The 16,572-nt window shown below is 40.0% G+C and overlaps 1 protein-coding gene across 2 annotated transcripts in view; it reads left to right on the forward strand.

The window, feature by feature from the left end:
* PHKB (phosphorylase kinase regulatory subunit beta) overlaps positions 1-12,033 on the forward strand; it is a 65,286-nt gene extending 53,253 nt beyond the window's left edge. For both annotated transcript variants that reach the window (XM_014309174.2, XM_005426261.2), the window contains 6 exons: positions 1,059-1,261; positions 3,355-3,489; positions 6,790-6,919; positions 7,314-7,421; positions 8,694-8,834; positions 11,049-12,033. In XM_014309174.2, the coding sequence (XP_014164649.1) occupies positions 1,059-1,261; positions 3,355-3,489; positions 6,790-6,919; positions 7,314-7,421; positions 8,694-8,834; positions 11,049-11,186 (855 nt within the window). In that variant the 3' untranslated portion in view covers positions 11,187-12,033. The remainder of the gene's footprint in view (positions 1-1,058; positions 1,262-3,354; positions 3,490-6,789; positions 6,920-7,313; positions 7,422-8,693; positions 8,835-11,048) is intronic.
* The last annotated feature ends 4,539 nt before the right edge of the window (positions 12,034-16,572 follow it).

Here is a 16,572-nt window from a genome sequence, read left to right on the forward strand (position 1 = left end):
GCAGGAATGTTGTAACAAGATGATCTTTAAGGTCCCTTCCCACCCAAACCTTTCTGTGTTTTTATCTATGTGCCCTCTTACTTGGCAAAAGCAGATGGAGTGAAGTATTAAGGCATCTTTTGAAAGACTTCTTTAATGAAAATGAAATCATTCTCTGTGTGATTGAGCATAATACAACACGTGGGTGGCAGCTGAGCAAAAGGTCTGTCAGGGTTTTCTGTTTCAAAGAAAGTTTGTGTTTTTTCCTTTCCTAAGGAGAACATTGTTTTTCTTCCCCAGCAGAGTAATTTTAATTAAATTCATGAATAGTTGCTTCTAAATAATACAAATTGAATATTTCTGTATTTTTGTGTCAAATATGTGTATGTGTATACCTGCTTACATGCAATGTTGTTGTCTTACTCCAGACTGAGGTCTGGGTTTGTGCTTCTGGTGCTGCTCAGCTGTAGAGAAGGCTACACCTGCATGCAGCATAATTTGAGGCTATTGGCAATTTTTTAACCTAACATCCCTTCCTTGATCTTTATTATAGCAGAAAAACTAGTGTTGCTGTCTTACTGACAGTAGATTAAAAACAAAACAGAATTCTAATAAAATTCCTTTTTTGTGGTTAAACAATCCGGTACCAGCAATATATTTTCTTAAAATTAAGGCTGTAACTTTTAGCATGCTAGTAGAAATAAGAAAACAAAGCTGTAAATTTAATTCTGAATTTTAATTGAGTTCTGCAGCTGAAATGTATGAAATTATATAACTGTCTAAACCTAATGTTTAGGAAATACAGTCCTGATTATAACCTGATTATAAAGCAGTGGTCTTGTATTTTTATTTTAATTTGGAAAAATAGATTCCATATTCACTGTGGTTGTTAGTGAAGTTTATTACTTCAATAGCATCCAATTAACAGTATTAACAAGCATCAGCCATTGACGTAAAATTACCCTTGTACTGTGAAATTTTTAACAGGCAAAGCAAAGTTGGTGCAGTTTGTTTCTGAATTGCTGTGCAGTGCTTTTCTTGCTGTCCCTACCCTCTGAATTGTTTTCCCTGTGCCACAGGTGACGCTGGGAGCGTTTGGCCAGGAGGAAGCAGTTATCTCTAACCCCTTATCACCCGCAGTGATTAAGGACATGATCTATGATAAATGCCGGCTGCAAGATGAAAGAGAAGCTGTGCTGCAGCAGGAGCTGGTCATCCACATTGGCTGGATCATCTCCAATTCCCCAGAACTCTTCCGTGGAATGCTGAAGATACGGATTGGGTCAGTAAGCGCCTCTGGCATTGCAGGGCAATGTGGACTTCCGAGAGCCACAAACTTGAATCAAGGTTAAAACATCATTTACCTCCCACCTGTTCTCTTTCCTTCTGTGACAAGGTGACCTGCAGATAGGCTGTGCTGGAGTGCTGTCACATCCCATGGTATCTGCATTTACTTTGCTACCCACAGAAGTTAATTATTTTTTTCACATTTAGGAAGAGACATGCATTTGAATAAGCACTTCTTTGAAGAGGCCAGGTGCTACTGACTGAGATTTACTGAATCACTGAGCATGCTTTAGAATCAGAACTTAAGTGTTTCATCTTCCATGTTTTTTTCCATAGAGAAAAATACAGCATTTCAGCACTGGAGGTAGATACCAGCAGCCTTTTTTCTAGCATACAAGATTAATATTTCTTCTTTAGCAGTACATTCCAGTCATCATAAAACAAAAAATTGCCAGTATTACATTTAACTGGAAGTATCCTTCTGCACTTAAATGCTTTTCTGTCCCCTCCACAGATCCATGTTACTCCTCTTTCCTCCCCTTCCTTATTCTCTCTAGCTAATCCTTTTTGCAGGTTTTTTTTTTCTTTCTCCCAAGGTTAATGCTAGAGATTCAATTTCCTTTATTTCAGTGTTATCACCCACTCCAGTGAGCAAAATTAACCTTCTCACAGAAATGCCGTTCCAGTTTGATAATGATTTGATTTAGTGTCTTGTTATTGATTTGTTTTCAGGGTTTCATGTTGAAATAGATCAAGTTTCTGACAGCCCTATTACTGTAAAAACTCCCAGCCAACTGACTTGAATTCACCTCTTATCAGTGAAGAGCTCAGCAGAAGGTCCACCCTTGACTTTGGTGTGGTTTGCAGGGCACTGCAAAGGGAAACTTCCAGTGAGGGACTCACACACAGACACATCTGAGGCATGAGTCGGGAGAGAATTCCTGAGCCAGTTGTGTTGTTAATCTTAGTAACAACAGAAGGACTCATCAGCTGCTAAATTTAATGAAATAGCATGTTCTGCTAATGTAATGGACCCCAATACTCCCTGGTATCTTGCACCTCCAATGCATGGTCCTGGAAACCTTAGATGTAATCAACACTGGATCAGCTGGCCAGGCATCTCCAAATTCTGTGTAGTTCCTAAGAACTCCCTAGGAAGGAGTGTGACTTGACTTGCATAAGCAGAAACACTCTGCACCTGGTTAGATAAACAAGTAAATGACCACAGAATGTGGCTGTGGAGATGACAGCCTGAATCTCTCACTGCATTTTCAGATAAACACAGAAAGGCTCTGATGTACCCAAGCCTTGATCAGCTGTTATGGACTGTTTGAAGAAAAACTAGTTCAGTTTCCTTTTGTTAGTAATGCCTACTGGAACTGAACCAGTGGAGAGGGTAAGAGGCTGAGTTCTGTGCTTATCTGGCTCCTGATGTACCTGTACCTTATTTCATCTTTGATATTGCATCAGAGGCTGGAGTGCTGGTTTTACATAATGTGCACAATAAAACTCAGCATTTTCCTTCAACACTTTGCCAAGTTCTACCCCTCTGATACCTCAGGCTAAAAATCTTCACTGTTGCTATATTTTTATTGAATCAAATTTTTTTCAAAAAGGAGCAGAAAAAAAAGTGTGATAGACTGCAAAAAATGAATTTCAAAGGCTAAAACTAGAAATAAGCCCTGAAGTCTTGGTAAATGTAAAATATTGTAAATTTTATGGCTTTTTAAAACTCATCAGCAAAATGCATGTATAGGCAGAGCATAATTCTGAGTAGGAATTTTAACATCAAAAGGCAGGTAAATGTTGGTCTTAATGAACATGGAATACAGGGAATGTAGTCCAATCAGTCTTCTCTATGGAAAACATGGTCCACAACACATTTCTTAATTGCATTATCCCTTTCAGCTTGTATCATGTTCCAATCAAACAGGAAGAGTAGGAGAGTATTTGTCTGATATTTTATGCAAGTCCTGACAGCCAAATAGCAGGACTGTGTGGAATTCTTATGAGCTGTTTTATTAGACTGATTTTTCCTATTTGGAAACTTTGTATTTCATGACTAAATCTGTTCCTCCCCTCATGTAGATGGATTATCCATGCTATGAAGTATGAACTGAAGATCAGAGCTGGGGATATGCCAGCCAAGGACTTGTACCAGATGTCCCCCAGTGAGGTGAAGCAGCTCCTGCTGGACATTCTGCAGCCTCAGCAGCCGGGCAGGTAACGAGGGCTGGGGCTGGGGCTCCTGATTTCATTCACAGATGTTCAAGTACATTTCATTCCTGAGCTGCTTTGTGTGCACCTGAAATCACCAGGTATCTGTAATCATCTCTAATTTTTAAAGGGAAGATAGCAAAAAGGCACTTTTTCATTCTTTCACATGGGCCCAGGTTATAGAATTGTTTCTTTTCTACTGCATATTCCTTCTTCAGCTTTATCTTTGTGGAAATCTCTTTACTGCCAGAGAATAGAGATCTGTCTGCTATAATGTGAACTGTTACACTCTTTGATGTGGGGAAAGAAGCCAAAAATTACCCAATACCTCCACTTAAGTGACTTGTAGGAACAGTTTATCTGCTGTTCAGTGCCTGCTTTCTTCTAGGTTATTATATGAGTAAGAGCAGATGTTCTCTAGAATTCTTAAAAGATAGTGGTACTGCCTGAAAGTTGGAATCTTTTCTCCAAGCTGTAACCAGCTGCCAAAAAGAACATTCATTGTGATACCAGGTATGCAAGACAAAAGTTAAAATTGCAATATTTCCACTTAACTTTATTGATAAGAGTGAAGTCAAAACTCTTCCTCTTAGTTTTATTTCTGGTTAAGTTAAACTTTGGCACATAATATTGCTGATAATTTCCATAGTCCTTGACTGAATGGGTGATGGGCTTTTCCTCTCAACAAAGGAATTACACCACACATCCTGCTGTTTATGTTCCTGCTTCATTCAAAACACACCTGTGTTTTTCCCCCAAACTGTAACCCCTGAGAAAGGAGCTCCTTCAGTCACTGCCTCATCTCTCAGTCCCACTGGCTCTGTTCTGTATCTCCCAGATGCTTTTCGGAGCCTTGGCTGTGCTGAGCAGTTCTTGCTGTTCAGCTGCTGTCCCTGCTCACGTTGGTGCTGACACTGTCCTGTGAAACCACAGCAGAGCAACCCCTTTGCAGCATTCTCCATTCAATATTAATGCTCTTTAGGAAGCACTTGCTCAATCTCAGTAAGGAATTCAAGCACCACCTTTTGTCAGAGATTTTACCTGCATTGCCACAGCAGCTGCTGCTTTTGATGCCTGTAACACACGATGGGTAGGTCACTGAAGGGCACTTGGCTTGAGTTTCTGAGGATGAGGATTCTTTTTTGGGTTATCCAAGTACAAAAACTCACCAGCATATCCTTCAAATCTTTCAATCTTCTAACTTCTTTTCTAACTTCTTCCTGTCCAGTATTGCTAACTCGTTTTTCCTTGCCCATTAGTGACTTGTTTTTAAAAGTTTTCTTCCTGTCAGGAAATACAGAATACTCCTTTTTTTTTTTCCTTCTCCTTTTCTTTTTTTCTTTTTTTCTTTTTGAGGACAGTTTTTCCTACTCTTGTGATGTTTTTAGAAAAAAAAAATCTCTGGTAATGTGATACCATAGCTCACTGCCAATTAATTTGTCATACAGAAAGGGCTAATGGTCTATGTACCTCCACAACTAACCTCTCTCCAAGTTTTCACAGAAGACATTTTTGCAAGCACAGACTCCACAGATTACACTTTTTAATCTATTTATGTAGGTCACAAGATTGCAAGAAATTCTTTTAAAATGGAGAATTGTTCTTTTAATGGTCCAAACAGTTCTGAAACTCACTTTGCTTATTCAGTTTGCAAGACTCTCTTCCTGATCCTATTAATGTAGGTGGGTCAGAGCATTTTTGACATCTTCAAATTCTTCTTTTTTTGTATTAAGAAAACAACTTGTTCTTTTTACCACACCACTGGTCTTTTTGCTTTTATGGAAGTTTTCTTATCCTAATCCAAGGACAGAGCTGTACAGAGAATAAGATGAAACTGCCATAGTAGACATGACTTTTTGGTAGTTTAGTGTTTAATTGAGAAGTGATTTATGAGAAATTTTTTCTTCCCTTGCCATGTTTATCCAATACAGTTATACAGGTAAAGAGCCCACACTGCATGTTGGCTTAGCCCTGGCTTTATAGGGTTAACTTTAAACATCTCCTTTGTTCTCAGAAAGTGTATCCCAATTACCTAGAGCTCAAACCTGCTCAGAAAATGCACCACCTCGTGATAATTTTTCCCTTTTATTCTTTTAAAAAAAAAAACCAAAACACAGAAAAAACCAAACCAACACTCTGTCTGCTTTGTCTTGTGGTGTAGCTGGGACTGAGCTACCCTCAGAAAATTAAGTGTAAAACCATACATGCAGTTGTCAGAATTAGTGTTTTCTTTACTGGTTGTATCTCAGAAGGAATTCTCACCATTTCTCCAGTATTTAAGAGTTTTTTAATGCAAGATATTTTAGCAATTTCATCCAGCACACTGGTGTCTGCAGGAACAGGTCATTTTATAGACAAGTGTTTTTATTCCAAGCATGTCATGTTAATCTCCCAATACATATGGAGCAAAACCTAAACCCCCAAGGTTATTAGTGCTGAATTAATTTGAGCCAGGCTGAGGAAGGTCTGCAAAACAACATTGTTCAAGTTGACCAGGGAATTTCCCTTTTTTTTTTCTTTTCAAGCAGCTTACCAGAACCAGGTCTTAGAAATACAGAAAGGCATGTTGCAAAGCAGTAATTTAATTGTAATTTTTCTAAAAAATAATGTGTGTATTGATTTTTCTACTTAAGATTCAAAAAGCAGCTAAGGACTAAGTAACTTGAGGAAGTCCTCTCTATCAAATACATTCAGGACACCCACACAAGACTTAAATCTGTCTTGTGAATCCAGCAATTAATTCATACCCATGGATGCCACTTCTTCAAGTTCCATTGCTGGTGTTTTAAACATTTTGGCTAAAGCCCCATTCCTCTAGTAACGCTGAGAAGAAAAAATAGGAAAATTAAATTCCATACTTGATGGTTTTAAGTAAAAAAGAAAAAAGCTGGTATACTTCTGAAGGCAAACAGGATTTGTGATTCATGAAGAATGTGACTCAGTTTGCTCAAAGCCTTAGTTTTACAAAACCATTCTGTGGAATTTTCTAAATTTGCAGGCTACTTGTTTGCTACAGACCATCAGGAAAAACCCCTGCCTTCCACAATTCTGCTGAAATGCATTTTCCTTATATGATTAGACCTGATGAATTTGATCTGCTACTGCTACTGGCCTGCACTGGGTGGATTTCAGAGTTGCTGCTTCTTCTGCAGCTCCATAAAGCACAGACACCCCCAGGGGTGACCCTGTGCTCTCTGCATGCTGAGCCCTGTGCTGTGTGTGCAGCAGAGGTGTCTGTACTGCTCACCTGCCTGGCGGCCAGGCTGTGAGTGCCAGGTGTGCTGAGCTGTCCCCTCCTGTCCCCAGGAGCTGGCTGAACAGGAGGCAGCTGGATGGCTCCCTGAACAGAACTCCTGCAGGTTTCTACGACCGCGTGTGGCAGATCCTGGAGAGAACCCCCAACGGCCTCATCGTGGCAGGGAGGTTCCTGCCCCAGGTAATCCCACACACAGGCTCAGGCACTGCTGTCCCACCTGCCCAGTAATGGTGAAATACCTTATCATTAATGGCTATTTATGCCATCATGTTTTACTTAGACTAACATGTTAATTGGGGAAAAAAAAATCAAGTTTTCTATTTCATCTGGAGTTAAATACAATTAGAATAGAATGAAAGCAAATTATTTCTATTAAAGCACATTTATAAAACTGTAAGTGTAGAAGATTCTTTCCAGGTCATGAACTCTGAAATCTGCTCCCTTTTGGATCCTACAAAAAGGTTATTGTTTCTTAGTTGAATATTATTTGTTCAGCAAGCAAGTAGACTCTGCCTGGGGGTGGCTTTGATTTAATGCTTGTGGTCTTTTATTAAAAGTATGATTTGTTTTTCAGCAACCAACCTTATCGGATATGACGATGTATGAAATGAACTTTTCCCTCCTAGTTGAAGATATGCTGCAAAACATTGACCAGCCACAATACAGGCAGATCATCGTGGAGGTCTGTGGCCAATAATCAATGACTTTTTATACTGTGCATTAGTATGTTACAGCCTAAAACAAAAAAATAACCTAGACTCAAATATTTGAAGAAATAGCATTTTCCATATAAACACTTGCTTCAGAGGTTTCTCCATAGGTTTTGATGATTAAACAGGTTCCTGTTCCATGTTCAGAACAGTGAGTTCATTATGTTCTTCCCCTTCAGCAAATATTAATGACACTAGCAATACAATTAGGTCAGAGGAGGTAAAAATCTAATAATTCCAGAGTAGCTTTCCTTCAAGTCCTTAGCCCATGCCTTTTCCTAACAATTTCCTAGATCTAAGGAAAACTGCTTGCCCTCTGAATGATTCTTCTTTCCCTTTCTGCTGAGGCTGCCTAGTGAGTACCTTTACACTACTGAATCAGCCACCTTCCCATTTCCTTGTGTTCCCCATCCTCACAGGAAAGCAGGAGGCTGTTTAAATCCTTCCCCCACTGCACACAAGGTTTGCTTTTAGAACAGGTCAGGAGCACTGCACTGTTGGTACCTGGCACCTTTCAGCAGCATTCACTGCTAGTCCCCAGGTCTGTGTCCCTGGTGCCTGTGAGTGCCCCTCCCCAGGAACATCCCACCCCAAGTTCTGCCTCTCAGCTCATGCTCAGCCTGCTTGCTGGAGCACCCCCAGTTTTTGCTAACAGATAACAAAATTCCCAAACCCAAGGTGACCCGTGCAGACTGCACTGCTTGCCTGCAGATGTTACAACAGGACACTGATCATGTTCACCTTCCTATTTTAAACCCTTTTCAGATGTGAGTAACATCAATTCTGATGAGCTGAGGCTTTACTGCTGGCTGTTCTCTTTGGTTTTGATAAGCTTTGTCATAACAGAATTTTAGCATCTGTGATTGTGCCTCAGAACACCAAATGCTGAGGTTCAGTGTTTGCTGCCTTTCACTCTCTCCGCAGGATTTGTGCAGCCACAGAGTGAACTGAATAAAATGGAAAATAACTTCCCTGGCTCCCAGCCAAGCTGGATGTCAATGTCAATCATTTGCACCATGCCCTTACCTGGCAGTCACCAGCAATTGTAACCTTTCATAAAAGCCTGCTTTTCCAGTGATTCTTTTATCCAAGTCAGGATTCTATTATCTGTGCACTATTACTTGTGCCATTATTAAATGGCTTCCTGCTTGAAACAGGCATATGCAATTCCTAACAGTGCTATTATGTAACCTGAATTTTAAAAAATGAAATTTGAAGTCTTACAATCTTCTTCTGCCTTCTAGTTGCTGATGGTTATATCTGTTATTTTGGAGAGAAATCCTGAGCTAGAGTTCCAGGACAAAGTAGACTTGGACAAAGTGGTGCAAGAAGCATTTCATGACTTTCAGAAAGATCACAGCAGTCCAAAGGGAGCTGAAAATCAAGTGAGTAAAATATTGCTGTCTTACCAAATTTACCATTCTTATTGAAGTTACTTCTAAATGTTAATTCTGTGCAGTTCAGAGTAAAAAGCAATTGACAGGATGGAACACAAATAAGAAATTAATATACCCAAGTGCTGCCTAGGTCTGCAAAGAGCCTCTAAGCAGAGATGAAAGAGGTGCACTTTATTGCTGAGTTGTAAATTCAAAATGCTACAGTAAGGAGAATACTCTGTGTTCCATGGCTCTGAAATGGGACTCTCAGTGAGCTGGAATAGTTCTCCTCAAAGGGGAAAGGATTCATTAAGGAGGGGCACTAGAACAGAGAAGAGTTAAAAATAACAAAAGAAACTAAAGTTCAGCAAGGAAGTGTGAAATCAGGATCTTATGAACACAGAGACTAGAAAACTTTAATAACCAAAGAATTTGTATTGACCATATTAAAGTAAGAACTTGAGATACAGAACTGTTCTTAGTTACTGATTTTTCTGTTAGATTTGCATTCATGAACTGGCAAAAGTTTGGCTAAAATTCAAATAAAGGAATAAATGCTTTTAATATTTTCTTCACTAGAATGATAGCTTTTATGCTTTAAAGATCTCTGAATAGTCTCACTACAAGTTTTGGTGCCTCAAAGCTCTGAAATTCTGTAATAAAGCCAGGTTTATTGGCCTGGTTGAAGGAGGAGATGAGAGTAGAACAGTGGGACAAGTCCCAGAGCTACTGAGGATGATCCTCCTGGCATTTTATTGTGGACCATATATTTGAAGTTATCTGTGCTAGCTCTGAAGAATCTATTGATTCGTAACATTGACATGCAGCAGCCCTTCCTCTTGCTGAATTTTTAGTTCCTTTAGAAGATGAGGAAGGATGTGCTGCTTAAGAACTCTTTCACATGTTTCAATGTTCACTCTTGTGCCACTGATTTTTGGTACTAAGATTTGAAAGCAAGGCAGATAGGCAGCCCCAGCTGTGTGTCAATTTGCACAATACCTTTGTTTAGAAAAGAACACAATTTCCTGGAAATTATGATCCTTTTGGTCCATGTTGGAGGGCAGTGACTCTGTGGCCATCATACACACAAATGGCTCTCAAGTGCCAGCTCCACACAGCACCTGGAATTTGGAATTTGCTGCTGACCTTTGGGACAAGCTGCAAATCCCCAATGGCTACAAACAGAAAGGAGAATTCCATGCAAACTGCAGTTTTTACTGGTGCTGCCCTAGCCTCTGTTGAAGTGATGGATTTTTTTTTCTCCAAACCCAGACTCACTTAGAATAATGCCTTTTTGTCTCTTAGAAAGAGCCCCCAGATCAGAGTTCTGAGTAATATTTAAGATTGTTGTTGGAAATTCAGCTCCTTGCATTGAAATTTTCTGGAACCTGGCTCTCCCATATTCCCAGGTGGATCCCTGCTGGCAGTAGCTGTAACCCTGTCTGGGATTGTTCTTAGGGTGCTGCCTCAAGGTTTCCTAACACTGCTAAAAACTCCTGGTTTGTCTGAACTATGGTCTTCCCTTAAATGGATTTGCAAATATTTTGAACTTTGTTGATTCCCTGTTAACATGTAATAAATATCCAAAGTATTTATTCTAGTATGCTCAGACACACCCTAAAACTACAGAAGTCTTATGATTTTCTCCACACAATCTCTGCCCTTGATTTAATAAAAGTAACCAATTTCCTGAATTAAGGCATTAAACCTTTTTTAGAGCAGCTAATACATAATTTGAGAGTAAGCAGGTGTTTTAATGTCACTAACTGTGAAAAACAGGTGTTCAGTGAAGGACACCTATTTTGGTGATCTGATTAATGAATGAGTTCATGTGCTACCTGTGGTTTGGATCTTGGATTTTTTCCTTCTGAATAAATCTTCAGCCACTTTACACCTCATGTACACCCAAGGCCCTGGCTCACCATTCCACCACACAGGCATCACACAGCTGCATGTTTTAGGAGAGCAGTTGTTCTCTGACAGCTATGACATTTTCAAAAATGTTAAGAAGGTGGTATCTGTGCAGTCCTGGAAACTCAGTGAAGAAAGAGATGCAGGTAAGTACATATGGGAGATTTCTGAAAATTGAGCAGAATTATTCTCTAGTTTTAGAGTCCAAAAACCACATTTGCATTTTTAACATATCTGATGTTGCTCTTGTTTCCCTGTTTGTGGCTGCTTTCCACATTCACACTAATGGCAGCCTCTGTTCCCTCTCTGCAGAGAGACATGACTGCATTCTACAACACCCACCCACTTGGAAAAAAGGGAACTTGCAGCTACTTGAGCAAGGCTGTGATCACTTTGCTGCTGGAAGGAGAAATGAAATCAAGCCACGATGATCCTTGCACCATTAGCTAAAGCTTGGCACACAGCACAGGAATTGTTGCTTTACTTAGTGCTCCATGTATTTTTCAAGCCAATTCTAAGGGACTGGTTTGAAGGGTAGCCCTGGCTAGTGACACAAATGCACCCTTCTCCTTTGCTGAAAGAAGTGCCATTAAAGATACCAAGTGCCACCAGATTTTCTTCTTTCTCAGCTATGCAGCATGAAACTGAGCACATGAAGTTAGTCCTATGGTATTTGATTAAGTTGAATGGGAATGTATTTATGATTTTAAAAATGCATTTACTGTAGCTGGTAAATTCAAGGGAAGGCAGTATGAGATTTTGTCTTTATACCTCTATTTATTTATAATTGCAAACAAGTAGAAGATAAATTAATATGCATACCAATCAGTGTGGAAATACAAAAACTGGATTATTTTCTTATTATTCTACAAACAAATTGGAGGTGAACTATTTGTTATTCTCTTAAGGTTTTCTTATCAGTTCAAGTGACAGCATTCATTTAATGTGTTGGGTTTCTTAATTTACAGGCTGGTAACTTGATATACAGGCTTCATCCTAACAGAGCAACTTTTTATCTCTAGCAATACACATCACTGTATTTTCCCAGTTGTTATTTAAACATCTGTAAGCTAACAAGGGAAATGTATGGTAACAATAAAAGTTTGTTTTTTAAAAAAAGGCAAACAAGCTGTATTTAAATTAAAATCAATGAAGAAATAACTTTGTATTACATGTTATCATGGTATTAAAGAATTCAAGTACACTTATTTATCTCCTAAATGTGTGAAAACACTGTATGCTATATGCTTTATTTTGGTGAAAATAATAAAAAGCAAATGCTTGTAAAAAAGAAAAATCTGTCAAAAATACTCTAAGTGCCATGCAAAGAGCTTCCTCCTGACTGTAGTGGCAACCTTTGACCTGCTACTAGAACCACCTTGCAGCACTGAAGTGCCACTTTGAGCAGCACACAACACACTTAAGCTCCAGATCAGATCCTTAAACATTTTGCTAATTAAGCTGATGGTGAGGAGCTGCAGCTCACTGTGAAGGAGCTGTTGGCACACTGCTGTCACAGGCAGCTGCTTTCAGAGGGCAGAGCCCCTGGTCCTGCTGCTGTCCCCTTGCTGTGACACATCTCCCTGGGCAAGCAGGGGGGGTGCCAGGGCACAGGGAAGCAGAGCCAGACGACACCCCATGGCTCAGGGGGGGCCCAGCCTGGGGAGTGTCGGTCCCTGGAGCAGCAAGGAGGGGACAGCCCAGCAGCAGCCCCAGCTGGCAGCAGGGCTGAACACTGCCTCAGCCTCTGCTTCCAACAGTGCAACAGGACCTGGCATTTTCACTGCATTACTGCCCTGGGGGCTACCAACTGCACTGGACTCCACTTGTCCTTTCTGTTCCATGGTGCCTGCAGCTGGCCATGGCTCAGTGATCACATGAGCAGCAAGATCTCTGCTTCTAGCAGATTTTAACAATATTTGAAATGGGCATATCTCTGGCCATACAATACAGAACATAACTCTTGTCTACAAACTGTAAATCCTATTGAAAGGAAACAATCCTTTACATGCAGACCCTCCACATGACTCCAGGAGCACTGGCAGTTTCTTAGACAGTAGCTTGGATTCTGGTTTTGCAATTGCACGTGATTTAAAGTGTAACTCAGTTTAATTCTTACCCCTGCTTTCTCCTTCTCTCTTGTTCCATTAGCACCTCAGTTATTGGTGAGCCTCAGGTTTGCTGATCTTGGTCTGAACTTTGGAACTGCAAATGAATGAAGATGCCAGTGACCATTTACCCTTATACAAACCTGGAATGAAAATGCATGCAAACTGTTCCTGTTTTCCTGTATCACCTTGAACACATGGTTTATGAAATGATGATTGGAACAGTTTTTCAGCTGCTACAAAATAAGGATAAATGGGAAGATGAAGATACCAAAATCCAGCAGAGTCCACATTCTCTGAAAAAGGTTCTTGAATTTGAAGGGACAATACCATTAATATTTCTCTTGGTGAAGTAGGAGCAAGACACAGGAGCTTGACACAAATGGCTCTTGCAGAGCCTGCCTTTTAAATTATAGCTTTATAAGACAACACAAGGTAATTGGAATAGAAACTAAAATTTATATTAAATATTTTTCTGGGTAAACCAGACATTTTTAAAACAGTTACATCCCAAGTGATGTGTGGTTAATATTTAACAAACTTGGTCTTAATTTCTTTAAAAACATTCTGCCTCAAAAGGATAAGGAGGGAAATTCCTTTGGGGTTACAAGGGAGTAACTGCAGGTGCAGCAGTCACTACAGTGCCCTGTGTACTTGCAAGACCTACTGGCAATAGAGTTGCTCCAGATATTAAAGACATAAGTCCCAAAGGGTTCACACCATTCAGTTCCCTTATTATAGACCTTCACAGTGCTCCACAACCTGAAAACCCATTCTGCTTCCAGGGGAAGTAAGATCCATTAAAACAATGAGAAAACAACAGCTGAAAAAATTAAAGTTCAGCTGTGGAGTAAATGCAGGTTGGTTTTAGCACCACTTTTTTCCCAGATTCCTCTATCAGATACTCTTGAGAAGACCAAATTATTTTAGTTAAGCAAACCATAGGAAAAAAAAAATCCTCTACTGTTAGAAGAAGGGGATATACCAATCTCCAGTATCAACTCCTGATTTAAACACACATAACCTCACTCCCCTCTCCACCCCAAACTCAGTCATCTTCTATTTTACCAAAACCAGTTTTCACACTGAATTCCTGTGGCCCTTAATAGGTGTCATGTTCCCAATGCATCAGACATTTCAGACTGCACGAGTCCTCAGGAGAATTCAGGAGGGAAGAAGGTGACTCAAGCAGTTCAAAGCTTTCTTGGCATTTTTGCTGTTGGCTTTGTTGCTTTCCTCCTCATGAATTTTCAGTCTTATTCTCTTACAAATCAGTCTGCACAACTGATACAGAACTGATACAGAAAAAAAAGCACAACCAGGTTAATAATAAATCAGTCTCTGAGAAATCTTTTTCATTACTTCCTAATCCATCACAGCTGAGAATGTAGCAAGAGATGCAGATCTGAGCAGGCTTTTTTTGGCTCAGCCCTGGAGCAGAGGATGTGATGGTATCACCACACTGATGGGGCATTTTTCTGAGCAATGTTTTCTCATCAAGGTCCATCAGCAAGCAGTGTCTGATACCAGCAGCTTTAGCATTACTGTCATAATACCATTCTGCTTTTGTAATTTAGGTCTCATATTTTTTGTTTTCACTGCTATTTAAAATACTTCCTTAAGCCTTATACATTAAGTTCGTGTCATGAAAACAAATTCCTCAAGAAATGGTCATCAGTCAGAATCAGTGTTATTTTATGTTCATGCACCTTCTGCAGGTTTCAAGAAGCTCTACTTGCTTGGCCAGTGGTGTTTTTAAGACTGAAAATTATCCTTCTGTAAAAATTCTTTTCAGCTACATGGGTGTTACAAACTAGTATCACTGGAAGTGGAAGACATATTTAATTTTTTTAAAAATCAATACAGTCAGAGCATTTCCCTAGAAAAGACTTTGTATATAGTTGGTAAGAGGAAAAAATAAATGTACCAAAAAAAATGGGAGTGGTGGGACAATCTGATGCTTAAAACATAAATTTAAAAAATACTAGGATGCAATTAATTCCACTGAAGCCTATATATCTCATCCCAAAAATCAATCAAAAAATGGCTTGATTGAATTTTTAGATAATTACTATCCACTCCTGCCAAATATATTCTGTTTTCCAGAAGCGTGACAGTCTTTTAAGCTAATGAACTAAGCCTTGCAGCATGGGAAGAGAAAATTAAATGAGCAAGAAAATCTTTGCTGTGTTATAAACACAAAATGCAACAATATTGGAAAACACAGCCGAGAGCCCAAAGGAAATGTGCAGGGTTATATCCACTGTCCATACCTACACTCAGTTCCAGTCATGGGGGTGTGTGCATATGGGGAGAAGATAAAAAGGAAACTCAGCTGGGGTCTTGGCTAGAGAGAAGTTAAAGGATCCCCCCTAGGGGTTTGTTTTGGGGAGTGGAATAAGGAACATGCATTCTTTTCATTTACCCATGCAGCACTCTGACTTTGGGAACCATCAATGGTATTTTCTCCACCTGAACATGCTTCTTCCTCTTGCACATTGGCAGGAGCTGGAACAAAAACAAATGCAGAAAAAACAGATATAAGGAATGTAAAAGTCTCCATGTGGTGGGTCTTTCCTGAATCAGTCTCCTAAAAGGCTGCAAGGGCTCCTTCTGTAACCTCCCATAACAGTGCATGATTCTAAGGGGAGGGAGACAGGAACTAAAACCTTCCCCTCTTCACATAAGTGCATACAGGATAATTGCTACTTTTTTCAGATCAGGTCAAAATAACAGCCTTTTGAGACAAAAGAGATTTTCTTTGGAACAGAGGGTCCTGCTACCACCCAATAGTAAGGACTGATCTCACCTGAGCCTTGTCCTTTTGGGAAAGCTGCAGGAAGCTCAGGAAGCCCATAAAGAATGCCATAGTTGGTGTTTTTAGAGAATTTAAGGCCAGACAGAAGGAGGGAAAGGGTGACATCATGCATAGGAAAAAGAAGTTATGTAAGAATAATTTCTACTTTCATACCAGTGGAACAAAAGAAAGAGGTCTCTGTGCCTTGCCACAGCAAGGAAATGCACTGAGAAATCCACTTGCCAGAGGGCACCATGCTGGTTTATACCTGCACCACAGACCTAAACCTTGTATATCACTCCATTCTGGCAGGAAACATAATTTTCTAAAAAAGAACTTGCAAGTAAATAACTTTCTACCCCATCACTGAAGAATAATGTACAGATGTCCCCGTGGGTTATGTTGCAAAAGCTAAAACATAATTCCTCTTTGAACAGGACTGGGATTATCTGTTCAAGCGTATATTTTTTGACATTGTTGCCCAAGCTGCCCACAAGCATCTCAGGTTCCTGCTTTGCTGGTTGAGGCTCCTGTATCAGTCAGTGCTCCCTGCAGCAGGGCTGCCAGCTGTGCCAGGAAAGCTGGAATTCCTGCTACTGCCCATGGAGGGGTCACCTGGCTGCATTCAGACCCTCACAGGACTAATCTGAGCTGTGGGTGAGCAAACCCAGCAGATTTCTGGGTTCCTGTGACAGGCTAGGTGTGTTCAGTGAGGTGAGCTGCACAGCTGAACTTGCACTGCCCAAGATAAATTATGCTGCAGCATTTCTAAAGGAAACATTAACCATGTGCTTAGAGAAGATTGTAGCACATTCTGTTAACCTGAGTGTTTGTGCATCCTCTCTATAATCGATGGTAAGTAATAAAAACAAACTAGAAAGAAAATGTTAACAAGATTCTCATGTACTTGGAAGGTGTTTAACATTGCTGG

This window comes from Geospiza fortis, unplaced genomic scaffold, assembly GCF_000277835.1.
Source record: "Geospiza fortis unplaced genomic scaffold, GeoFor_1.0 scaffold79, whole genome shotgun sequence".
Taxonomy (NCBI): Eukaryota; Metazoa; Chordata; class Aves; order Passeriformes; family Thraupidae; genus Geospiza; species Geospiza fortis.